This window comes from Corvus kubaryi, unplaced genomic scaffold, assembly GCF_017639235.1.
Source record: "Corvus kubaryi isolate FWS band 111438036 unplaced genomic scaffold, C.kubaryi_AGA036_p1.0 70, whole genome shotgun sequence".
NCBI classification, from domain to species: Eukaryota; Metazoa; Chordata; class Aves; order Passeriformes; family Corvidae; genus Corvus; species Corvus kubaryi.
This window is the reverse complement of record NW_024582058.1, coordinates 2,565,212-2,592,320: the sequence shown is the minus strand read 5'-3', so window position 1 is coordinate 2,592,320 and position 27,109 is coordinate 2,565,212. Positions and strand designations below refer to the sequence as shown.

Sequence of the window (27,109 nt, the reverse complement as noted above, 5' to 3'; positions counted from 1 at the left end):
AGAAACTAAACAAAGCCCAGGCAGCTGGATACTTATGTTATACTGGCTCCTAAATTCTGCCAGAAGCCATTTTTAGCATCCTAAAACAGTACCCTCCTCACACTGTCCCCGCTTATCTCATGTGAATTTTGGTCCTAAACCATAAGTTTATCTTACAACAACCCTAGACAAGAATTTGATTTCCAAGCTGCATCAATCATTAAACCACACAAGACTGAAGAGTACTTTTAGAGATTGCCAGAAAGATATCTATATTTATGATATGTCATTCTTGAAACAAGTGATCAACACATTTTCATGCAACTACAGTGGCAGGATTAGAGATGCAAAGTAAAATAAACCCAAAAGTATCTGGGAAGCTGTTTATTTACCACTTATGCATGATGCTAAACTAATCTCTGATTCTGGAAGTCATTGGAAATAATCACAGGTGTAACATAACCTCTACACTAAGTTAAAAACTTCCCAGACAAGAGCTTAGCTTTGCACCAGTTTAGAGATACTGTCTTTGATTAACCAGAGTTGGGCAGCTTCTGACCAGAAAGTATTTTTGAAAAATACCAGGATTAAAGCCCAAAGAGTTCTCCAAATCAAAATAATGCATTTTTTCAGAAAGTGTGTCTGCACCTGTATTTTTTTTACTCCACCCCTTACCTCAGTCCTTCAGAAAAGTTTTCTAGAGGTCAGTCATCCCAGGGAATGGGAGCCAAGTGAGAAAAAGATACCTGCAGCTCTAGTTTCCCATGTTACTCTGTTTGGAGACGGAAACTGCTGAACAGTTCTAACACATATGCTTAGAGACTTAATTTGAATTATGTGGTAAAACTGAATATGCATAAAAATTGAACACTTCTGTATATGATAATTAAATACTTCCCTGGTACAAATAAATTAGCTATGATTACAGAACTTCTGAGTAGATTATTTATTTTAAATCTACTCTTTTCATATTTCCCATTGAACAACCTGTTTTCCCAACACTTATGCTGCAAACTCCAAGGTAACACACAAGGATTGTGTGGCATTTTCAGCAGGAAAAGGGGGGAAAGAGCAAACTCTTGTACAGAGCTCTCCTTGCAATAGGACAGAGGACTTGGCCAGGTCTATGGTCAGCTTAGCCCCCGGAGCTTTACTTTGGACTACACCATTCTTCTGCTTTCCTGGGGAGGTCCTGAGGGGAAAAGTCTGGCAGGTACAGCCTGTGGCACTAAAGCTCTTGAAAATCCCAGCAGAGAGCTGAATTTCACCCCTTGGTAGGCTGACTTAGTTATATGGACTACAAAAGAATGGCTTAAGTTTAAACTAGGCAACCATCTGCCACCAGAGGGTTAAAAATCAACCTGTTTTTCACATCTATTGAATTATAAATGCATGTAGTGAGAACATTTTAGACCTGATGCTTCATTATCATTAGGCAAGTTATTTGTTCTGACTATGTTATCAAAAAGGAGTACCTTCCTTCTGTTCTTAGGTGCTTTTTCCTGGTTTCTAGAACTACATTTATTCTTAAGTAGTCACTGCTCTGCTTTGGTCAAATAGCTTGAAATCTATAAGCTGTCTGATAAGAAATTACCCTGTCAGGCAGCATTCATTTCTAACCCCTGACTGGATGTGAGTAACTTTTTAAACCATCAGACTGAGGCACAACAAATAGTTATTTTCAATAATGAGTAGTATTCATATTTCCTCCCATAAAAATATTTATCACCAGAGAAGCATTCCCTGTGGTTATTCCAGACATTTACACCTGTATGTGTCTATTTAGCACATCACCTGACTGCTTCTCCAACAGGCTTTTCCCTCTAGGTCTCAGCATTAGTGTTTAAATTCCATTCTGCCTTGACTTCGAGGTGGAAACACAACATACACACCAAAGAAGTCCATTTAAACCTCAGAGCAGTGCCAAAATCCATTACCCCAGAAAGTTTTTGGTTTTTCTTATCCTGTTCTTGATTTGAACTGCTCTTTTCCTGTAAGAGTCCAAGTGCCTGTCCTTCATTACAGCCTTGTTTTCCCCACACCCATTTTAAGTGGTCGTCATTAAATTAACTGAGCTGTCACCAATCTAAAGCTAAAACCCCTTTCAGGTTACTTGCCTTCCTCTCCTTTCCTTTGGCCACCTTTGTGGTTTCATATTAAATATACTAAAAATGCATTTTCTCTCTTTGTTGCTACTCAAGACTTGCACAAAATCGGGAAAGCTTTTAGTCCTCATCAGAGATTTGAATTTCCATCCTGTTTTAAATTATGGAGCACATTTTCCAATGAATAAACACACTAATGGAAAATTCCCGAGCAGTTCCCATAACCATACATACAACATTAACTAATTTACCAGGTATCAAACTGCAAAGTGAGGGACCACGTCCTTCTTATCCATCCATTCCACAACAGAAAGATCCAGAAAATAAAAATACAGGCAGAAATATGAGAATAAATTATAACCTTAAAGAAAAAGGTCTATAATAATATAACAGAATCAAAGTCCCCAAATATTTGGATGCTGGAAACAGAGGTGACAGAAGGAATGCTCCTGTCATCCATTTGCTCTCTGCATCCCTCTCTTTAGACCTCTCCAGCAGATTTTTTATTCATGCCACCAGCTCCAGGGCAGAGATCATGTCTGTCTGTGTCAGTCATGTGGATACTGATGCAAAACAGGTCGATGCATTGACTCTGCAACTCAGACATGGGAGCAGGTAAAAGGAGACTTTGACTCTTAGCTCTGTTTTCTGAGAAGCAGAGAGGCAAAGTGCTGAGAAGGACAATTCATTGCCAGAAAAACATCACCAAGAGTTTTCTTGGGATCTTACTAGGACACTTGGGAGGTATTTTCCTTCATACCTTATTCTGGCTCTCTAACCAAGGCCAGGCAGGGCACTTCTTTCCTCAAGCAGGAAGTCAGTGTCTCCTCCAACAGCACCCAGCCTTTCCCCTCTCCCATGGATGCACTGTCTAGAGACAATCTGGAGCAACCACCAGGTTTTATGGAAATATGGCTCCCAAGCAGACACTGCATTCCTATGGGTCAGAGCCCTTTGGCACCCTATTTTGAAGTTACACAAGCACACAGATAAAAATCCTCTCTCAAAGGTTGTTCACTACAGCACAGACAGAATGGCCCCAGTTCTAATTCATTTGTTCTACAGAGTAAAAAACTTTTGTACCTGAATATGCCCCCGTGTGATATTTGGACATAATGGCTTGGCATTACAAAGGGAGTAAGTGCCTTGAAGAGAGCAGGTCTCATTCACTGATGGTTTCTAATAGATGCCATTTGATTTTTCCTCAAGCATATTTCTTGGAAAATACTTCCCTTGCTTTGGTTCTAAGAAAAGCAATTTGCTAACATTTGTCTGATCATAAAATTGATTTGACCTTCTGCAAATAATCTGACTTTCCAATGGGTTGCTGAACTTTTTGAAGTGCATTAGGTCGTTCATAGAACACAGCTTTCTCCTGTTTATACTGGACGGCCTCTTCATATGATTGATGGAAACACTTCCAAAGCTTTTGTAAAAATAACTTCAAGGAAATGATTAAAAAAAAAAGATTTGAAATTCCAATGGAATATGTTATTACACTTTTCAGTGGACACAGGGAGGAATAACTGAACCAGCTCTATTTTTAACACTGTGAATCTTGCACACTATGGCCCCCTCCTCCCCAGCATGGATCGCTGCTATTCAGCTCATTACCTTCAGGTTTTTAATTAGAATGAGTTGCAAGTGGCAAGATTTCATCTGTACTCCTATGACTTTGGAGAAACATCACCACCCAATTCAAGAATGAGCCGGGTGAGTTAACTTAGCTCGTACCCTGTTGATTTGGCAGGCATGTATGGGAAGATGAGGAAGCCGTCGATCCTGATATGGGATGAAGGGGCACGAGACACACATGGGTTATGTGAGAGAAAAACCTCCTGTGAGGGGAAGAAGGCTTTCAAGGCTCCACGCAGGAACTGCTTATTGCAGGCAGGTACAGCTGAGCATATTGCATTTCTCTGACAATGTCTAGACGAGGGGCAAAATGTCTTTATAATGTTGCAGCCAATATAGGGGTTTTTTTCTTAATATTCTTTCCAAAATTTCAAAAGCAAAGCCCTTGTTTGTGGCCACTCTTCACCAAGGCTGGTCATGGACAGCTTAAAATGTGGGTTTAAAGGTTTTAGCTAATGTTCTGCAAAACTCTTGCTCTCTCAGACTGGACTTTTAAACAAGACTACCTGGGTAGGACAGAGCCAACACATGCAAAATCAGCTCTCCAAAGCTCCCTGTCCCAGGGACCACCCGAGTTCCCTCCTCCTGACATGGAAAATAAAACCCCATGGTTCCCATCAGCAAAATTTAATTCAGTAATTGGCAGCATCGGGCCTTTATCAGATGGCAGACATTCTCCTCCTGGTTTGCTCTCCCCATGGAAAATTCTGCTGCTTTAGCATCCACTTGGAAGAGGTGTGTTGTCAGGGCTAGTTGTTTGTAGGAAGGAAGACTTCCTGATTAGAAATAACCCTCTAATTAAAGCATGGCTTTATTTATTTACATGTCACAGTCATTTGTAGTTAGTTATTCAATTATAAATTACAAACAACAATATTTAGTTTTAGCTGCATGTGAAATCTCCTCTGCGAGACTGTTGCCATTTGAAGGTGCTCTCTGGGCTTGTAAGAGCCTCCACAGCAGAGGCAGGCTCTGGCCCTGGGGAAGGGATGACTCTGGCTGTAGTGCCCCAATGCACTTGGCAAAAGCACAATGACAAAAACAATTGTAAGATCAGGCAGCTAAGCATTCCTTCATGAAATAGCAGAAAAAAGTAGGCATCTCCTCCTGTCCCAACTGGTAAGTATTATATGCAGAATATATCCCAGAAAGATGAGGTAAACCATCAAGAATTCTCTCCCAACTGCCTGATTCTTCCCCTCTCTCCTTACTTACCACAAGCCCCTCTGGGTCCCAGGCAGCCAGCGCTGGGAGGTGCAGCACAGATGGTCACCCTGCTAAACCTCCTGCTGCTGGCTTCCATGACCCAGGTCACATTTGAGGGGCCCATTTGCACAGTGTGGAGGGAGCTCAGCCTGTGAGCAGCCCTGGTGCAAAGGGCAGTGGTAGGAGTGGGACAGGGAGCAGTACCTCCAGGCTGTTCACTCTGGGAATCCAAACCCCATAAAGGCTGTGCTGAAGATACTTTTTTTTTGACACATTAATGTTGTCTTTTGCTGTTGAGTGGTTAAACAGCATCACTTTTCTATTTGCAGCTCTCTACTTCACAGTCCTCTTTCACCCACTGAACTGTGTCCTGACTCTCCTGAAGAGAAGCCCACAGCTGCTTGTGCCTCTGCTGAAGTCCAAAAACTGACAGGTGAGGCAGCACCCTCACAGCTCGGTTACCTGCCAGGGGTAACCAGCACCTCCTGCACCAGCAGCTCTTACCTCTGCTGGGACAGGGAAGGGGCACCCAGGTGGTAGGGAGAGGGCTGGGGAGGGCTGGGAGAGCAGCCTCCTGCAGCACTCTGACACCTGAAGGCTGCTGCCTTTCTGCATCAGTGTGGCCCTGAGGAGTCCAGCCCGGGGCACAGCAGTAGATTCAAATCAGTAGCAAACAAAGACCAGCCAGCTCAGTCTCCAACACCGAGGTAGAGCATTAACTGCTCTCCAGCATCTTAATGGATTTTATGATGAACAATAGCTGCTCTTAAAGGGCAAACCCCAAAATATCCTGTCTCTTGTTCATTGCTGGATCATCTCCCCCCAGTTCCTGTATTCTCACTGCTGCAGGCTCTGAAAGCTCTTGAATTACTCCAGCACATGGCTATGAGAGCAATTGAAATGGTGTTCCCCAACATCCCTGCTTGAGAAGAAGCACCTGGAGCACCCTATGATTCTCTGGTCCAAGCTTTAGGACTGGAGAGAAAACAGAAAAAAACCCTAAAAACAGAAAATAAAAGGCCAGACAGCTCATGAGACGACCTGCCAGTGTCCCCACTGGTCAGTCTAATCTTTTCTTGCTAAAGGGGAGAGGGTCCCGGGCTCTCCATCTAACAGTACCACAGGTGCCAGGTTCTCAGTAGCATCTTTAACCTTTCTGAGTGTTGGATCAGGGCCATAAAGCAGGCTCTGGATGCTGCATGGAACACAGAAGTGGATACAGCCTGTTAGCCCCTGCCCTGTGTCACCAGTGGCCACTGCAGCAGCTGGGCCGAGGTAGGACATGCAGCCAAACAGCAGCAGGAATGAACTCAGTGAAATGAGTGAACAGCACTGAAGAGCTAAAACTCTTCTGCTGTCTTTCAGCCAGGAAGGAAACCCACAGAGCACTACACATTAACACTGTCACACCACAATGAAAAAAAAGGAGCACAACTGGGATCAGAAGTGACAAACTCCTGGCAGCAGGGGATTAGGAGTGGTGACTTCAATTGCAAGACAACAAAAAACTGTGGATGAAGACAGAGAACATCTTCAGAACTATGACACAGGTCTCCAGCTCCCTTGCAAGTCTAATCTGTAAGGAAGAGAACACCAAGACACTGAAATTTTGGGTTGTTCATTACAATGCTGTACTGTGCACACTGGGATATGCACAGGGGGAAAAAAACATCTGAGGTGAAGGGAAATAAAGGAAGATCTCTGCTGGGAAGAAAATGCTAGGGCTTGGTTTTCATTATCTAAAGCCACAACTCAGAACTGCCTGACTGATGATAAGAGATGTCACCCACCCAGGGAGTTGGATCCAGGGAGGAAAAGGAAAGCTTTCAAAACAGCTTCTGTAAGACATTAAACCAGCTTAATATCAAATCAGACCAAAACCAAACATTTTAATTCTGTAACATCAAAGCACTGAGAGAGAACATGCTAAAGCAGAAAATTCCTGAATTAAAAGCTTGAGATTTTAGTCTTTACACATTTGGCAAATAACCAGTTACATTAATAATGCCAAACCCATATATTCTGCAGAGCATCCCAGGAAATGTTTCCTTTAGTCAGAACCCTGCTTTAAGCCAGTGTTGTCAACTCCCTCAGTGCAAAATCCCCTTCTGTGCACGTAACCCTGTACAATTTCAGCTGATAACCATTATTTTCTCCTCCAAAATACAGCAGGGGACATGTGTGGGCTGCTGCATGGCTCTTGCTTCTCTCCCAAAGTGACCTTCGAGCAAGGGATGCTGCCTGCTTGTATACACTGTAGTATTCACGGTCTGAAATTAGACACATTATGTGAGCAAAGCTCCTGAAGACCTCAGTGGAAGTTTTGCTGGCCTGAGGACTTAGGAATGGCCTACATTTGTTTATAAAGCTTTCCAGTCCATTGGGATGCAGGGAACTACTGTGTGCAAGCATAAAATTATGACTGTGAGGCAATACCACCATGAGATACATTATAATACAACTGCACTTAAAAAAGTATGTTTAACACCAAATTAGTTCTATCAAACTAATACTGAAGTTATATACTGCTGAAGCTGACTAAGGGATCTGAATGCCCAGATGCTTTTAATTTGAGTGGGAATGAGGGATTTGAATTCCTTAAATAATGTTGAATGTTTCATCACTAACATGACACAAAAAAATTAAAGCAACTGGCTCTTCCAGCCTACAAACCTGGCCAAAAGATTCTGGCAACATCTTGTTAGACGTATCTCCCCAAACACAGAGCCATTAAAATTAGAGATTCAGAAATTCCTGAGAACATTCCAAGTCTTGATGAAGGTTTTCAGAAAAAACCCAGCAATTCCAACATGTTTTTCAATAGATCACTTTGATCCATTTAATAAAAATGTAATTGGGCTAGAAGAGTTTGCTTAAAGAAAAATAGCTTTAGCACCAAATCCTGTGTCCTGCAACTCAGAACAGAAACAACTGATCATCCAAGACCTGTTCTTTCACCTCAATCTCAACTGCAACACTTCCATTTTTTAACCTATTTAAGAAAGCATGGAATTACATTTCAAATAGAACAGATTTTCCTGGGTAACACTGTAAAATTATTTCCCAACAGAACCAAAATGTTAGTGGTGATGGAGAAGCAGAGAGAAGCTGGTTACGTGAACACATCCTTTTAGCATTTAAAACTATGTTAATAACTAATCTACAAGCCAATATTATTCCTTTAGAGATGTCTGCATGCTTGCAAAAGATACTAAGAGCCCATACCCTTGGGTTAAATACTCTCCGGTATTGACACTCCCTTAGTAGCAGCCTCTCTCTATTTTGGGGGCACTGTTCTCCTGACGTTCCTCTCCTGAGCAGGGGTCAGCCATAGAAACAGCTCCACTGAAGCCAGAGCAAGCAGTACCAACCTCCACAGTGGATTTTGGGAGGTGTTTCAGACAGCTTGAGGTGAGAAATTTCCCTCCATGTGTTTACTGTATTCAGGGAAGGACAAAGAGGGAGGAGAAGGCAGGAAAGCAAAATAATGATTAGTGTAATGGGATTTGCTATTCTTGTTAATGGTTTAATCAATATAAACATATACAGAACGCTCTTGCATGACTGCCATGCTCAAGTGTCTCTATATTTAGCTCAACACTCTTAAGCCATGGTTAGTATCACCTGCATCTCTACTACCCACTTCTGCAACAACAACAACAAAAAAAGGCAGGACTGGAATTTCCTGTGTCTAAAACTCAGCCATGCCCCGGTGTGTCCTGGATGTGCTGGATACTCCAGCACACCATATGGAGGTTACAGGTCTTAGGACAGGTGGGACTTGCTCAATATGAACAGGATAATCTTATGGGTGCTGTGCTTCAAGGCGCTGCTTGCACCAGACTTGCAGGTGGAGCCACACGTGCTTCTGCACTGGAGACAGCCCAGTGTTGCAGTGCTTGGTTTGGTTTAGCAAGCCACAACCTTCCCGGAGAGCACAGCGGGGCTGCTTAGGGCAGGGCGCGCAATCCGCCCTCTCGTAGTGCTTTTGCACGGCCCCGAGCTCCTGCTCCCGTTAGCTGGGCCCGCAACACGGTGACAGTAAAGGAGGCCAGAAGGGTCTCTCCATCGGGAAGCTTCATTGTTACACGTTGCTCCGCTGGCTCCCAGAGGCAGAGCGACCGAGAGGGACCACGCGGTCAGGGAGCAGGGGGGTTTTCTCGGAGCGCAGGGGCGGTACATGGGCGGAGTTGGGGCACAGCAACCAATAGGGAGGACCCGAGGGAGCGGCCAGGACTAGGGGAAGGGGCGCCCACGTGGAAGGGGCAGACCTTTAATAGGAAAAGCAGTGGGGAGAATGCAGCCCCACGGCCCAACACTTCCAAGGCTTTGCAGACCAGACACACTTGGATCCTGTGCTTGTCGCACAGTTTTTGCTTGGAGGAATAACTTAGCACCAGCCCCTGACTTGAGAGTTCATCAATGAGATACTGAAGAGGTGCGAAAGATAGGAAAGCACACAGTCACAGAGGGACAGGGCAGAACTGGTCCCAGCACCCAGAGGCTGGTGGTGCCCCACTGGCTTTGCCGAGTTCTGCCCTAGAGCAGTTGTATTTGCTATTTCATACTATGACACTTACGGGATATTACTGGTGTCATTCCATAGGACACAGCATGTGTTCTAAGGAGCCACAGGCCTTCCTTACAATTCTTTACCTTGAGAGAGAGAAAGTTTGCCTTAACTTTTGCTTTCATCTCTCTAAATAGTGTCAAAAGCATATATAAACATCCTATTGGTGTATCACTACAAAGCTCATTTAAAAGGCTTAAAACTGACTTTGAAATAAGCTGAGACAATCTCCAAATTGACAAGTGCAAGGGGTGTGGGGGGGAATAATCTCTACTAAAGGCAGCTTTCCCTGCGGAACAGCTTTCCCCACTGCCAAGCTCAAAGGGAGGGGGCACTCCCCCATTCAAAAGCTGTCCCCACAACCTCACAAGAGGGAAGTTGTGCCATTTATAGCTGCTCGTCTGGGAGCAGGCACATCACTGAAACAGCAACTGCCACAGGCAGCTTGCGTCCGAGGAGCCTGGATTCCACGTCCCAGAGCACAGGAACTCGGAAACGTGAAGTCACAAGATTAGTTTGCTATAATGTGTCTGATTTATTTTGGCATTCCCTAGGGATCCAAAAAAAAAAAAAAAAAAAAAAGCAAAAAATAACTATGGGCAATGCTGTTGTATCAGCTCTGAGAAGCATGAAAAACCACAACTGCAAAAACCACAACTGCAAGAAACAATGTCTTATGGGTAGGTGAGTTATTTTGGCTTTTCGATTTTTTTTTTAATAAGAAACAACTCACAAGTTCCCATTGTGCCACTTGGATACACTTTGCACTGCACTGTGTCATAGGTCAGCTCATGCCCAAGGCAAAGCCTGAAATACCATTCCCCACTGAGTGCCAAGACTGTCACCACACAAACACATTCAAACCAATGCAAATATTGATAACTCAGCAATACAGGAAAAGTTCCACGCTTCCAAGGAGAAGTTGAGTAACAGTCCTATCCTGCCAAGGGCCAGCAAAACAAACCTCAAACACTGATCAAAACTTTAAATACGGCTGAATCCTTGTTTCAGAAGAGGTCTCCCACTCCTCTGCCTCTTTTCCAATGGATGTGAGAACCTGTTCCCCTATAGAGACAGGGCAGTGAAACTGACAGGAGCATTACAGAGTGTGACCTGGGGAAAAGAGAAAGCCAAGGGGTCTGGACTCCTAATCCAGTGTTCCAGGAGCCATTTATGTGCCAGACAGGCTTTGGATAATGCTGCTGACCAGTCATGTCACAACATTTGAACTTGAACATTTCTGTCAGATAAATCTTAACATTTTCAAGGTTTGGGTTTAGGAAACTGAGATCAAGCCCATTAGACATTGGCTGTCCCACCAATTAGTCAGTTCTCCTAATGAGGAGAATTCAGTGAAACTGCTTTATTGGGAGCTTGTTTATAAAGCAAGTTCAGAAGCCAAGCAAAAATTCCAGTTACCTCGGTTATTCCTTATTTGTAGTACTACTGCTGCTGCTTGGAGAACTGTCAGAAACTTGTTCTACATTACTGCTCTTTATCAGCCTTCAAAACCATCACTGAGGGGCTGAGGCAAAGTGGAACAAAGTCAACAACTTGTACGTAACACACTAATTATCAAGTGAGTTTCAAGTTAGATAATGTGATTTACTAGTTGCTGCATGCACCCTCCTACCCTGTTCTTACATTTAATACTTGTTACACAAGTAAGTTACACTTACATGTTTAATACTTCTAAAATGCAAAACCTCTGGATAACTAGATCTGCACTGCTGGGAAGGCAAGATTCCCTTTCCATTGATATGAGATTACTGGCTCTGACTTAGTTAAATAAACCTGGATTCATGCTGTTGGATGAGTGTAAATTAGCCCTAGTAGAACCAGAGGTCTAGAATGGATTTCCAGAGGTTATTTAGTCCACTGGCCTGTGTAGGGGAGGACATGCATAGACCATTCCTGACAGACTTTAGCCTATTTTGAGAGAGTCACAGACCTCTCCCAGGGAATCCACTCCAGTCCTTCACACTCCCTTAGTATCAGATGAATTAATAAAAATAAAGTGCCCCAATTTTCCCTTGAAGCAATGTAGCCCAAAGCTTCTTGTCTTAACTGCCAGGGTCAGGAAGACCAAATTATTGCCTTTTTCCTTTGCAGCGGCCAACAGTGTTTTGGGGAGAAACACAGTCTTCCCCCCAGCCTCCCTCTCCTAAGGATGAAATCCCCTCCATCTTTCCTAGCAAACGGAACCTTTTGGAGCTTGGATCAGTCTTCCTGCTTTCCTTTTTATGCTCAACCCAGTCCAGCTCAACTTTGAGGTACACTAGGCAAAAGCAGACACTCCTGCTTGCTAGATTATTGCACTTGCCACAGGGGGAGCAGTTCTGCTCATACACTTAATGTGCCCTTTTCTGTAACAACGTGGTATTGTTTATTGATCATCAGCTTGTGAGCCATCAAAATCTTCCATGCTTATTAATAAGCCAACTACACACATAGCTGTTGGTCCCAATCTATCATAACTATAGAATAACCTATATGAAGAGTTATTGCAATACACAAATCTGTATCAGCAGAGGGACAGTGCACTGTGACAGCTGCATGGCAAGCTGCTTTTGGTCGGGTTTTCACCACTTATCCACTTGCAAACATCATACTGAATTCTAACCCTGCCCAATGTGCTCACAGCCTTTCCAAAGTGTTGCCAGCTGCAAGTTTAAACTGCGTGTTCTCTCTTGCATCAGCCATTCTACAGGTGTAAACAAAAGACAGATGCAAACCAGAACCCTCCTCAGACACATCCCGATCAATTTTCTAACCAGTTTTGCATGCAGATATTTTCATCTATGTCATCATCATAAGAGCACATGTGAAGCAGCTTCAGAACTCAAACCTTTGAGTCGTGTGTCTCAAAAAAATTATGCTGCATTTTACTCATCCCCTCCATTTCCTCTCAGTGCTCTCCAATAGTTTGGTTATTTGTTCCAGTGTTTTTCCAGGAACTGAAGCTAAGCTGACAGGTCTATAACTCTAGACCTGTTTGTTAGCACCACTTTTGGACCTACAGCTCAAACCTGCACTCCTGGGCTTTGCTCCAGCAGGCCACTTTAGCACATATTTAATTAAGAGGGAGAGACATCTGTGGCTGTAGAGGGGTTTAGTCACATGCTTATTGCTACACATGTGCTTGGATGTTTCTCTGGTTTCTAAGAATAGATACATTTAAAAAATCCAAACAAACAAAACCCAACACACCAAAACCAAGCAAAACAGAGATGTCTTTTCATACAATGCTTATGACTTTAAGAATGGAAATGCCAACAAATACTAAACATTGATTTAGACTTTTCACTCATCCTAGGAAATCATTCTCCAATACCCTGTGATCATCTCCACTATGGTGACTTCTTTTACTACTGTGCTGCTTCATTCTCTTGTTTTGTTAGATCTCTCTCAAATCCCCCACGATACCTATTACATTATGCCTCCAGCACATTCTTCAGCCTTATTAGCCCTTCCTTTTAGGGAGATAATGAATTGATTAGATGTCACTTAGCCTGTCATGAACTGCTACTGACACCTCTTGCAGCACCTTTCTGTGCATTCCATGGGTACTTCTATGCTTCTGAAAGACAGAGCAAGACTAATCTCACTCCCAGGCCAGCTCTGCCCAGACCAGCTCACACCAACAGAGCAATTACCTCTCCTGACTTTAGGATTACCTGTAGCAATATCCCAGGAGGAAGCAGCACACACAATAGTGAAGCTCACCTAAAATTCCCCACTACCACCTGCCAGCTCAAAAAACCTCTCCTAACCTCCCCCTAAGGCAGCTTGGTTAAATACAGCCCTGGATCTGATGCTGCTGCTTAGCAAATGAACCACTTAGAGCTGTGGAGCGGGTGGGACTCCCCCCACTGGTAATCCCTCAGCTCTGCCAGTCCAATGGATAATTGTCACTTGAACAGAGTCACCTGAATCATCAGGCGCTGAGCCCCAGCCCCTAACTCCCATCAGCTTTGCTCTGCTACATTTTCCCTGTTCCTTTCACTGCTTGTTCCTCGCTTCCAAGTCCAGGATGGATGTGGTCGGTCAGGTTTTCTTCCACACCTCTTAGAATTTCTTCATTCTCTCCACGTGAATCATTTCCCCAGATCAGCAAAGAGACCTCAAAGCACACTGCTTATTCCAAACTAAATTTATCTTATGCATACAGAATTGGGGAGGAATTCCAGCTACCAGAGATCTCTTGCAAGCTAATTATTCTTCAAAGATGTTTTAGGCAGTCCCAGGGAGCATCTAACTATTGATTTTCTACTCTGTATAATTTCCCTGCAAAATGTAATCATTCTTCTCCTGTCTCACACCATCACTTGTCTCTCAGAACAACCTGGGAACAATAAAAGAGTGGAATAGAGGGCACCAAGAAGGGCACCATCAAAAATATATCTCTGTACAAGCAGAGTCTGTAAAAGCAAACCCAAGAAATATCTGTAGATCTTGTTTAATATTCATCAGCCAGTGTAGTGTATAACTGATACCCAAATGCAAGTATTATGAAAATTCAGGCTAGAAGGAAATCAGATGGAGACAGCATTCTCAGGATGCTGCCATTTCAGAGTTTCTCATTTCTGGATTTCTAGCATAAATGTACCATAGAGAGAAATGTAGCTTACAAATGGCTACATTTTTATATAAATTCGCTTCTTGTAAAAAAAAAAAAAGAGAAAAGGATTTGGAAACCAGAGACTCCAAGGAACTGGCCTGGTACAAATCTATTCCTAACACATGATTTTATGGAACAACAAAGTAAAAATGGAATTGAGACCAGCACATCTTAAAAACCCTGTTGTGCAATATTAAGCTGAGGTTTTTCCTCCGCCTCCTTGCACAAGAAAGCCCTTGACACATGATTAACTTCATGAACATTAAGACTGCCTTCTGGCTTCAGAAATTTGGCACCTTTAAATATTCCTGTAATCAGAATATTTAAGCAGATACTGACTTCTATGCTGCTGCTTAATTCCTGTGTGTTTGCTATGAGCTCCAGCCTACTTAAGGACACCATCGAATCATCCTTTGACACTGCCCAGTGAAGTGCTTGCTGAGGAACAGGCAGGCTCTGGAGGGGCCAGAAACACCTTTATCATAATCAGACAACACAGGCAGGAAGATAAGGGCTTGTTAGGAGGGAACAGGGAGAACAGGGTAGAACTGCCCACGTCAGTGCTGCCAAAATTCAGTGATGTAACTTTAAGCTACTCCTTGAATGTTTAAATCAGGACAGGGCTGCACAAGGCCGGCTCCATGAGTTGCCTTTGGGTCCCTGTTGACCTTTGTCAAGGATTTGCTCTTCCCTCGTGGTATGGCCATGACAGCATAAAGAACTGATTTTGATTTCTTTCATGCCTAGGATTAGAACTTTGCAGAACCTGGGACAAATGTTGGCTCTGAGGCTGTGCCACCCAGACTCGAGCCTGGTTTAATGAAGTTTTGTCATCCCCTTTCCTCTAGATGTCCAATCACAGTTCAGGAGGGAAAATGAAATGCTTTGGAAAGTAGAACACACAATTACCATTTGTGGCAGGTTTTTTTACTCATTTTTTTCAGAGATTTCCAAGTCTTTCCTGTTTCCCTTGGGAAAATAAATTCTTATCAGAAGCTATTTAATGACAGAAAAGGAAAAGCTATTATCAACTTAAAGAAAAAGAAAACAGCTGAGAAAATTTGGGTAAACTGTGTCCTGCTGCTGCTGCTGCCAGGCTGAGAAGTTGGTGCTCAAAATAGAGCTCCTTTGTATGCCAGCACTTAGCTATGCATCCTGGAATTCATTATTTACCAGTCTCCATGTGACACAGGACTTTCAGAAACAGGATATTCTTTAGCAACCTAGATAAGAACTCAGCCTCCAAACGTTCCCCGTGCTTTGGGAATGGCTTTGATTCTCACTGGTCTGAAAAACAACAGTGGTCATCCCTGTGCACTGCCAGAGCAACACCAGTGGGCTCTGCTTGAAAGGAAGCTGGTTTGAGGTGGAAATGCCATGACAGAACTGGGCTGCTCTGTGGCACATTGTGTGAATTGAGTCAAATTCCTGTTCCCTGATTGTCTGGCACCTTTGAAAATCTGCCAAAATTAAAAAGGAAATGCAACACCACCAGAGGAAGGGAATGGCCAAAACCCACATGCAATGTTTATCATTAAAACCTTAAACCCAAAGTTCCAAATCCAAAGGCTTAAAGTTCTGCTTTGAGCCCCGTGTAAGAAGCATTAAAAATGACCCAGTTTAGAGTGACTCTGAGCAGCTGGAGCCCTGTCAGGAGGCCTTGAACATTCCCTGTGCTGCTGCAAAGCATCTCCCTTACATTTGGGGGTCCATTCAAAAAGTGGGTATTTGCACAATGGCAGGAAGTACCCTGGCAAAATCCCTTCAGGATTTAAAACACATCTATTATCACTTTCCCAGCATTAACAAGAGCACTGTCTTCTACACCTTTGGGCATCTGCATGCCAAGAAATGAGGGCAAGATGCACGGATGCTGCAAACCAAAGGAGAAGACAAGCTGGGAAGAAGCCAAGCTTCACCCAGGAGCAGAGTGACATTTCAGAACATTATGCTTGGGAAGGTGCCAGTCCAAACGATCTGTGCACTGCCTGGGCTGGAAAAGCGAGCCCCCATATTCCTGTAATGGTGCAATTGCAATTTCTCACCAGTGATGCAACTGTTAGGGGAGGCAAAAATCCAGTCAGGGAAACTGCTCACCTCAGGGGTATAGGAAAACACCAGCTTCCCAAAAATGGGTCCTGTATGTTCTCATAAAAGTAGGACTATATGAGGAGGCAGGGAAAAGGGCTTAGAAACTGCCCTAAACAATAACATTTCCATCCTGTTATCCTCAAAGAGCTGGTCCTGCCAGCCATGTAGTCCCCCTTTGAACCCAGAAACTGGCGGTCTGTGCTGTCCCAGTGAAGGGCCAAGGAGGTAACCCCCTGCAGCCGGTCAGAGATGTCAGGCTGGACCGTGCTTCTCTCAGCTGGAAATTCAACTGTGTCAGAGAAACCAAGCTTTCTTTTCTGTGGGCTTTCCAGGAGGAAACCAGACCTATTGATTAATTCCTTTTGCATAATGTAGGTGAGGTTTGGAACCAGATGCAGGTGGGTGAGTGGTAGCTGCTGGCTCTTGAGTCACCCTCTGTGGGTCTCAAATTGCATCAGTGAGCTTAGCAGCAAATTTCAGTATCTCTGTTTCTCCTACTCTCTGCTGTCTATGATATGGCTCCTCTTGCACCCCTCCAGCTCTACAATGGAGTTGACTTTTAACTTCTACTTTAAAAAATTCTATTTGACTTCTATTTAAGAAAATGCAAAACTTCACATATTTCCATCCTGTGGGCTTTTACCTTTTTTTTTTTTTTTTTTTTTGAGGGGCAACAGGGTCTGCACACAGGACAACTCAGACTTGTCAATAAGGAAACCAGGCTTCTCTGTCACATTTGTCTCTGATTTGATCTGTTCTCTTGGACCACTTCTCCTGCACTTCCTTACCCATCCTTGTGCCCTCACTACCAGCTGATACACTGCTAAGGAGAGGCAAATGATAGTACAAAATTGCACAGTGATTTCCACAGAGCTAGTTCCACTAGAAATTGGTGCCTTGGCTCCTGCAGCCTGGACCAACTAGCAAATGATGTGCCACCTTCTGGGCTCTCCTTGAACACGAGGCCAATAGGAATGTGAACCACCCAGTCTCTGATTTACACCCTTAGCTAGAGAGGGATGACAGTAAAATTATCCACACCTTCCCCTGTTACCAGCGTTCTGCAGGATGACAGACCTGGTGCTTTTCAAGCAGACTCCTGGCTGTGCTGGTCATCACCTCAAAGCACAATCTGCCCTTCACATGAATGTCACCTTACTCTAGAAATATGCAGCGATCTGGGGTTATTCAGCAGCTGCATCACCACGGGCTCTGTCCAGGATGAGCAAGCACAAGCCCTTCTGAGGCCTGTAAGCTGATGGCACCACAGAGTGGAGAGAAAAGATGCTGCTTTATGCCAAGTCAGAGAAAGAGCAGCACCCTCCTGTGCTCATGTGTATTTACTGCACTGCAAACTCAGAGCTCTTTTGCTGCTCATCAGCACGAAGTATTTTTTGGCCATCTGCCTCCTAGGTCTCTTTCATTGCACCCCGCTCCAGACTGTGTTTTCAGAGATGTTACTTTCCCGCTATTCCTCTAAATCATCCCAGCCTGCCTGGTTTCTCTGCGGTATTTCCTGCTTGTCAGTGTGGCTCACCCGCTTCCTGCCCATCGGATCCTGCGGTGCAGGTGAGGGCTGGCACGTACACTCGGCATTATCGGAATCCTTAAACCCGGCGCAGAGGGTGCTGCCCGGGGCTGCGGGGCAGAGGCCACTTCTGCCTGCACAGCGAAGGTGGAAGGTTTTCAGGGCCATCCTGTTTTCCTGCAGGTTTCTCCCGCACAGGCTGCCACCTCGTGGGCATCGTCTGGCACGGGCGTTTTCCTGGAAACAGCAACTCCCAAGTGCAAAGAACTCGTTACTGTCAATATTCTGCTCTGATGATCCGAGGAAACTGCAACCCTTTGGGTCCCTGGCTTGGGAAAGCTGTAGAAGTGTAGAGATGATAGAATTGTTCAGCTTCTAACATGGTTGGTGGGATAGATTTTCCATAAAAATAAGAGCTCTAACGGGCAAATCTATAGGTGCCACGGTGGAATATTAGTCAGAAACAGCAAGATTGGCACACTTCTTACTCAAAAGCTGCCTCATTCACTGTAGGAACTCCTTTTATGAGTCAGATTTCACATTTTTATCTCTTGCATGGTGAGAATCTGCAGTCAAATCAATGTGAATATGTCCTCTGCTTTTTAAGGCACTTACTTTACAGCATTAATCAGAATTCCTGAAAGTTAATTCTGGGCAGACTTGGAGTGGGATTTTTAAGGCCTGTGTAAATTTCTTTTAAAATTGGCTAATGCTTATGCTGGATCAGTTTATCATCATTGAACTGATTTTGTATCTACTCTGACACCACCGGAATTTCCCAACATGTGACAGTGTAAGGGCTTTTCATCTTTTGGGAAGAGCCACTGTGTTTAAACACATGCTGTTTCTCAAACAAAATTAACTTTTAACCGGAGAGAAATCCTGATTTCCTAATGTTGTGCCCCCTTTTCAGTAATCCTCAGGTTCAAACAGTTTACCTGATGAATCTGTGTCTGCACTGTGTATCTAAGGTGAAAGTATGTGTTGGAGGAGACCATTTTGATTTCAGCACTTTCCAAACATGGTCACCAGGAAGAAAAGGAGACTTGATCTCCCCTCATCCTTATCCTCCACCTCCGGCTGAAGCTCTGAGTTTGCTATGTTGAGGTAATCCTTCCATGATAGAGATGGGTATTAGTCTGTGTGGAGAAGCAGTCCAAGCATTTTTATTTCCTTTGGATCATTTTGCAGTAGCATTTGGAAGTCAGAATCATCCCACGTTTGTCTCGCAAGTCACAAATGAGATACAACAGTGTTTAATTTTTTTGTTTGTGTCTGGAATGCGTTAATTGGAAGGTATAGGGTGTCCTTTCACATGCCACACTGCCCGTGCATGAGGATACTTCAGCTGAACCATCTGTCCCTGAGCCAGGGGTGTTCCAGTTGAAAAAGGATCAGTCGCTCCAGGTTAGAGAAGATGGCAAATTTTCCTGCTCCTAGGAGAATTTCCTTTCCATCTCTCTCTCTGTCTTTGCTACTACTCCAGTACTCCAGTACTCCAGTACTCCAGTACTGCCAAAAAGGACTTAATCCTAGGGACTTAGTAAAATAACTTCTGACAAATGGAAGACTTAATCTCTGGAATAGTCTGGACACTGTATGCAGTGACAAATAGTTGAAAATGTTTCATGGGTAGAGATATTCCTGTCTTGCCTTTTAAATAGAAGATGTCTCCCTTTTTTTGACACACTGAGCAATACACGTGGTATCCTAAATCTGTTTTGTCAACTGAGTCCAGGGTTTTTAAAAATATGCAGCAAGATTTTAATACAGCTCACCACATTATACAGAACCAGACATCCTGCTTAGGCTTCAAAGGCTTGATATTCCCCATGCACAACCCACATGCTCCTGCCTAATTACATGGAATGACAGCCTCCCATTGGCTCCTTTCCTTTGACACCATGGCAGAGCCTTCTCCGGCTGAATCCCGAAGTAGGACGCACAGCTTGCCAGCTCTAAAAACTACAAGCATTTCTATTCAGGCTGTCTTTGGCTGATTAACTGCACCAAACCCCCACTATTTTGATTTTCTTCCTGGAAAGCTACTTTTCCCAGTCCTGAAATGCCTGAAGATGCAAATTCAATGTCAGCTTTTGGATAGTTGCAGCAAGCAGTGTCATTTGTGTGTTAACATTAGAAGTAGGAACTTATTTTGCTGAACTTCTGGATGGGCTGGTTTTATGATTTTTTTTCTGTTGGATAAGCATAATTTTCACCAGTATCAAAAGGTCCCAGCAGCCTGCTATGCTATTTACTGTACAATAGCAAGAGGAACACTAATGGTTGGGGGTCTCAGCTGACAAGACACAATGGATGGCAAAGAGAAGTCGCATTCGTGGTGAATTGTGTGATATAGCCAGCTCCTAGGGGTCAGAAATCCTTATCCTGCTCTCTGGAAATCATGACAGCTCCAAAAGCATAAGATTGTTTAAAAAAGAGGTCTGTATTTATTGTTTTCTTGGTTGTTTGGAGCTTTTAGGAGGCACTCTTGTCACATTCGTGGCATTTTTCTGAAGCTTTGACCAAGAGGCGCTCTGCGCCAAAAGTGATTCATGTGAAACCAAGGATGGCTCCGCAGTCAAAAGACATCAGAGTTTCATCTTTGCTTCAGAACACAAAAATAATAATGACTTCCACATGATGCTGGAGAGTTGAGGCTGTAAGAAAGACATCAAAGATCATTACTCCTCCTACCCACTGCTGAGAGTGGGCACCACTGAGCATGGCAGATGGCAAATTTTGAGACAGCTCCAGTTCGCAATAAGACTGCCAGGAGGGGTAGAGGGCTGAGGGCTGAGGGAACAGGAACGAGAGAGTGGGTAAAATAAGAAGAGGTGAGCAGATATAAGAATAGGGAAAAATGTAAGAAGATGATTAAGAGCAGAGAAAAGCAACACTGCCTCCTCCCTTCCCTTGCAGCTTGATTTCTACTGGAGCTATGCTGGACAAAGATCTGTGCATATTATTTAAATGTCCCACAGCAAGCTCTGCTACTCACAGCCACTGATCCTCTGCTCAGGAACTAGGTTAAAGGAGAGCTGTCTTCCCTGAAATCAAACTGGAAGTCCCGGGGTGCTGTGGAGGAGCACAGCCCATCCCAGTTCTCCTTTATCCTGGTCCTTTACAGAAACCTGACAGTCCTTTAGAAAAGCAGTTTGTGTTTTGAGGGTAGGGACAACATGGCAACACAATAACAAAAAAAGATACTATGATGCCTTTCCAGAGCAACTTGGTATTTCACACTGTGAAATTTACTGGGTGACATAGAACAAAGCTTTAAGCTTTGAAGTATAAACGGCACAGGTTGCTATTCCCAGAAATTCTCTCAGGAAGAGTGGAAGATCCCTGGGCATATTGTGGGAGCAGAATTGTCCAGATCCCCACAAGTGTCAGTCTCTAAGCGTCATCCATTTCCTCATCTACTTCCTCAGGATCCAAGCCTTTGCTTAGACTTGCTACAGGTGAACCACAACTAGCTGGAATTGCCTAAGGGGTAGAACAGATTAAGATAGACATAAAAACTAATGATTTTTTAATTAAAATAAATTCTAAAGATGAGAAGGACTTCAAAAACTAGAAAAAGCTGAGTCATAAATTCAAAATGCACATTATCATATTTGAGTTAGGAACAGAATACTTTAAACCAGAGGAAAAGCATTCCAACAAATAGATAAATTTCACTGCAAATAGGCTGCACTGTAGACCTAAGTGGCCTCATTTCCTGGATGAGGTTGTCATGAAGTTGTTTCTAAGGAGGACACAGTGTAATCCATAACTTTCAGCCTAAATGACTCTGTTGCTCTGACAACATACTGTTCCTGTTCTCAGATGGCTGTGTGTCACATTTGTGTACCACCTTTTCAATATCTTTTGAAGGTTTTTTTGGAACAGAGCATAAAATTCAGAGGTTAGTTGGGTCACCTCTTAGTCTTCAGGAGAATGATTTTGTCACCGCCTGTGATCCTCGTGTTATTAATGGACCATAAAAGCTGAGAGAGGAGAGACTGGCAGACATGGATGAGAGGTGGGTAGGAGGTATGGAGGAGGAGGATTTGGAATCCCTCCCTGTCTTTTTATGCCAGAGGGAACCAGACAGGGCAACTGGCTGGAGGACAGGCTGTTATCAGCTCTCATGATTTTGAGGGTTGCATAATTATTTTGTTAATGTCAAGACAAAGCTTTGTGACTCATGTAGTTTCAGAAGACTGAGTGATCTTTTGAAGGCTAAAAAAAGGCAGCATCCCCCAGTGTGATGGAACATGATCAAATAAATCCTACTGAGGACAAATATCTGTGTATCTTCTTTGGGGTTTACCATTCCATACCCTACTTTGTCTCCCAGCAGCAAAGCATAACCTCCTTTCCCAAGCCACTTGAGGTTTTGAGTCCTATTATGTAATGCCTGTGGAGAGCTGAGCAGTGCAGAAGAGAGGGAGAGTATTGAACAACTTAAAGCTAAAGTAAACCTAGGCAGATGTGCAGCCAATGAGAGTAAAAACACAGGAATGCCTTGCTCCCTGGAAAAGCAAATTAAACAATGATTATTCCCTTTCTCCTTAGGATGTAATGAAAAACCCTATGTTAGTATCCCCAAGCAAACACAAAACATAGCTGACTGCAGGGACCACATCATTTCTGGAGACTCCTGGACAGCAGGGCAGCACCAGTTCAGGAACCCGTCTGCCACAACCAGGTACAGGTTGTTCACTAAATATGAACAGGGCTGACTGGAGAGCCACAGGGATGTACTTCAGGCAAATATTTGCCTGTGTGTGTTAAGACCTGCTGCTTCTTCTGCTGCTCTGTATACGTCCATGAATGACTCTGCCCCCTTTGTATTCTTCACAAGCCAACTTTAAATCACAATTAATAAAGGCATCTGGTTCTTTCAATCATTTCATTTTACTCAGAGTAGGCAGATATGACACAGTATCCCTTTCAATAGCTGCTCAGAGAGTTGCTCAGATAAAAGAAAGGGCAGAGAAAACACTGCCTAATCACGTTTCTCCTATTATCGCAGCTCTTGGGGATCTTTTTTCCTGCAATGTATAACTGTCACTTTAACCTACAAGAAACAGACATTTTCCTTCACCGTGGGATAATGTAGGCACCCTTGAGATAACAACAGTCATAGACCTGGGCCATAAAAAACCCACATCAATTTAATACTGCGACGTAATATATAATGTAAGATACAGCAACTATAACATAATAATGCAGCTGTTTTAGAAATCCCCTCCTAGAAATGCTCATGGCTGCTTTCATTTGTGCCCTGCGGCCAGTCTGCAGCGGCGGGACGGTGTAAACTCAGCTGAGCAGCGAAGTTGAACTGTACATACTACTGGATCTCGGCATAACCCAGCTCCCTTTCGCCGGGGCAGCTCCAGCTGACCACGGCACGATGCTTACAGCCTGCGCTTTCTTTCTGAAACGAAAAGTGGGGGGAGACCCTAGTGGGGAGAAACCCCTACCGAGCCCCGGGCTTCACCGGGATGCCGCCGCTCGGAAGGGCCGGGGACCGAGCGAAGCGCGATCCCGGGCTCCCCGTACGCCCGCGGGGCGTGGGTGGTGCCTGCGGGCGGCCGCGGCTCTGGGGAGGGGATGCCGGGCAGGCGGGGAGGAGATGCCGGGCTGGGAGGGCGCTGCCCGCGAGCTTCCATTCCTCCATCACTCCCTCCCTCTCTCCCAGACGGCGCGGCTGTGGCGGGGCGGGCAGGATGTGGGCAGCGGCCCCTCTCCTGCTCCTTCTGCTGCTGCTGCTGCCCCTGGCGCGGCTGTGTCGGCGCGGGGCTGCGCGGCTGGAGCCGGCCGGGCGGGCCGTGCTCATCACGGGCTGTGACAGCGGCTTCGGGCACATGCTGGCGCTCCGCCTCCACCGCCTCGGCTTCACCGTGTTCGCCGGCTGCCTGTGCCCCGGCGGGGACGGGGCGCGGCGGCTGCAGCGAGAGGCGGGCGGCGCCGGCCGCCTGCGCGTCCTGCCGCTCGACGTGACCCGCGCCCGCGACGTGCGCGCCGCCAAGGAGCTGGTGCTCAGCCACCTGCCCGAGCGAGGTGAGGCCGGCGGGGCGGGCGGGGCGGCCGCGGGGGGCTCGGCTGCTGGCGGCGGGAGGTACCGGCGGACACGGTGTCGCCAGGACGGCGGCTCGGTTCGCCCGGAACTGCTGGCAGGGATCTGCCTCAGAGGGTCAGCTGGGCTGTCACAGCGTGAGGATAGGGAGCACCGTCACTGAGGGCGCTAATTGAAGTTACCGCTATTGGTAATGACCAACAGTATTTTATTAAAAATCCCTTCGTACGTACACGGACTGGGGCCCGTCCGAAGGTGCCGACAGTGGAAAGCGGGTGAGCTGCTCAGTGCGCCACGGGGGAGCTTCATCTTTCCACCGGGAGAAGAACTCCCCGAGTGGGGCTTCCCTGGAGCCCCTCTGCAGGTACCCAATAGGAGGAAACGGCAGAGAAAGCGCAGAACAACTGTGCAGGCATTGGAAGGATGGGGATGTGATGCATTTCTGGGCATGACTTGTGACAGAGGAAATAGGTACAAGAAATGCAGCCAGAGCAGCTGCCGTGCCATACCAAAGCAGCTGCTTCTTGGAACCACCTGAGGTTTGTCAATCTAGTCCCTGGAGAGGTTACTGAAAGGGAAACCTGTCAATTATGCACCCTACAGGGACCGTGCACCCAGGGGAATGGAGAGACTTAGCTTCAGAATAATTGCAGACAACCTAAATCCTGAGTTATCCCTTCAGCACGTGTGACACGGTGCAGGTGATGGGGCCACAGTTACCTCCTTTCCCACTGGGACTGCAGGGTGAGAATTAGCCACTGTAATTCGGGGATACTTGGTGCAGAGCACATTTTCTCAGGCTCAGAAGTGAGATTCCCTCCAAATCACAGACAAACACTTCCTGCACACACAGGGAATAAAAGTGAAGAATGAGGCACACAGAGCAAAAATGAAATGCAAGGCCTCTGCCTGCTTAGCTCATTAGCTCATTGGGAAGGGGGTGGAATGAGAAGTGAAGGAAGAAAAAGCCTAGACACTGCTCACTAAATATGTGTATTTATGCTTGCTCTTGACCTTATCTTATTAAGAGGCAGAGCCTTTCCCTCTCAGGCTTTTCCTCAACCTACAAACAAACACAAATGACTCCCAGAAGCTCTTAAAGGCTCCTTGGGGACCGGGTCACTGGAAACACTGGGTTTCACATGGTTTATCCTGTAATTCTGACAGCTTATGCTGTCCTGCAGTGGTCATGCTCATGCTGCTGTGTAGCCCCTGGAGTCCAGAGTCAGCACTAAAGTTGTGGGTTGTCCTTGCTGCTCACAGATTGCAGATGTGCCTTCAGATCAATTCAAGGCTCATACAGACACCAGGGCTTGCTGGAGGGGGCAGGGAAGACACTTAGCACGGCTGGGGTGAAATGCAGCAGGCACACAACGAGTGCACAGTGGTGTTCTAGGCTGTCACTCAGGCCCTCACACCTGGGACATGGGGCTGGGCATGCACACACAGAGCACATATCTTATGAAACCTTTTTCCATGGCTGGACAGCTCTGCTGCTGCAGAATTTTGAGGGCATTCTGCAAGGGCAGAAAAGAAAAAGTAGTTTTATAGATCCAGGTAGCACACAGGCCATTTGGGGAAACTCGCATTTATCAAGTATTCATCCTTTTATTAAATAAGAAGGAGCAAAGGAGTTATTTTAGTGTCTGATGTTAATGGACTAAAACTACAAGTCTTCTTTGTAATTTCTAAAATAGAGGGGCACAAATATTTTTATCTCAGTTGTAAAGAAACTGTGACAGTACTCTACTTATGTAGGCTATAAGCAAAAGACTTCGGTGGGAGTGTTCATTCTTGGCACCTCTGAAAAGAGTATGTTGTTTTCTTTGGTATTTTACCTTTATAAAAACACTCCCAATTTTATGATTAAACAGGAGGTTAGCTCTCATATTAACCAATTTATTTGTTAAAGATAGGAATTGTAATTTTTTCATATTAGGGCCAAAGATTGTTTTTAATTAAATTCTTTTTCATTTGGAAAGAGAATTCTGAGCCATTTGTAATTGCTTTTATGTTCTGAAAGTACCTAAAAGATAAGAAAAGTATGTGACTACACAGAACATGTTACCTGCTACCCAAAGGGTAGGCAGTGGAACATGTGCATCAATGTCCCACCAGTTAAAGAACCCTCAGGCATGAAACCTTAGGAAATTTTCCCTGGTGGATCATGGACAGCAACATCCAGGGCCTACAGCAGAGGACTGACCAAAGTGGTAATCAAATACTGCTCAGACATTTGTAATGAGGACAGCAAAGAGTGGGTGGTGAGTTCAGTAGACTGTTGTAAATAAGCGTTGGACAGATAAAAAGTCTGCTTTTGGTTTTTGCACAAACAATTCAAGCTGGTGTAGGAATCCAGTGGATTGTGCTGAAAGGTAACAGCAGATCACGCATTACCTTGCTTAAATGCTGTGAAAACATCCATCTTGTAAGCAGCTGCTGGCAGTGTTCTCTATGTCACTGTTGGCTTGTAAATACTGTGGGACAGTTCTCTCTCTGTCTCTCCCTCTCCCTCCCTCGGAACAGGAGAATTCTGTTCAGCAATTCCCCATAGAAACTGGGAAGAGGAACCTATCCCTGAGAATCACTAGGTTCTTGCTTAGGGATTGTTTCCTCCTTTTTTGCCATTTTAACTATCATCAGTTTCACACAGGTATGAAAGATTTTAAATACATCATATTGGTGTGCTGGACTTCTAAATTCTGATCACCAAAACATTCCTGTATCATTCCAAAAATAATCACTTCAATAATCCCAAGTCTAATGGTAAGTGTGCACAGGCCATGGATTCCAAATGAAACCTCAGAAGCTGGACCAAAATGAAGAGAAAGCAGTTAAATGATGGTTGGTTTTTGCATGCCTGTGTTTAAATAGTTCAGAGTAAATCCTGGTAAAGATTAAATATTTTTTATGATTACAGTATCATCCTTTCCATGGACTGTGCATCTCAGACTAGTAGGGCTTTCTAGCAGATATGCTGTCTTTTAAGTTACCTTAATCTGCCTTTTTCCTGGGCCCAGGATAAGTAGACTTACAAAAGACTAAAAGAAACTTTCTACTTTAAGTAGACTATTCAGTATAAAATTTACACAAAAATGTGTAAAATATGAGAATAAAATGAGAATATCAGGAATAAAATACAGTTCTCCCTACACCTTCAATTTATGCTGTAACCATAAGTAGCCCAAGCTCTGCATTATCTTCTCTCTCTCTGTTATGCAAGAGTAGAAATCCAAAGCCAATAGGAAGTAGAACAGGACTTCAGAGCATTGCAGTGATTTGCAATTCTGTTAGACTCTACAGC

General features: G+C 44.6%; 2 protein-coding genes across 4 annotated transcripts in view; one reads left to right on the top strand and one right to left on the bottom strand.

The window, feature by feature from the left end:
* Positions 1–27,109, bottom strand: part of PAK5 (p21 (RAC1) activated kinase 5) — a 162,736-nt gene that overhangs the window by 119,732 nt on the left and 15,895 nt on the right. The gene's annotated exons all lie outside the window — the stretch shown is intronic.
* The window catches only part of LOC121674735 (D-beta-hydroxybutyrate dehydrogenase, mitochondrial-like), a 44,021-nt gene that overhangs the window by 5,971 nt on the left and 10,941 nt on the right, over positions 1–27,109 (top strand). For 2 of the 3 annotated variants that reach the window (XM_042049307.1, XM_042049305.1), the window contains exon 1: positions 23,397–23,789. In XM_042049307.1, the coding sequence (XP_041905241.1) occupies positions 23,456–23,789 (334 nt within the window). In that variant the 5' untranslated portion in view covers positions 23,397–23,455. Of the gene's footprint in view, positions 1–3,834; positions 3,975–5,254; positions 5,359–23,396; positions 23,790–27,109 lie in introns of those variants that run through there. The other variant, XM_042049306.1, reaches the window with a different exon arrangement.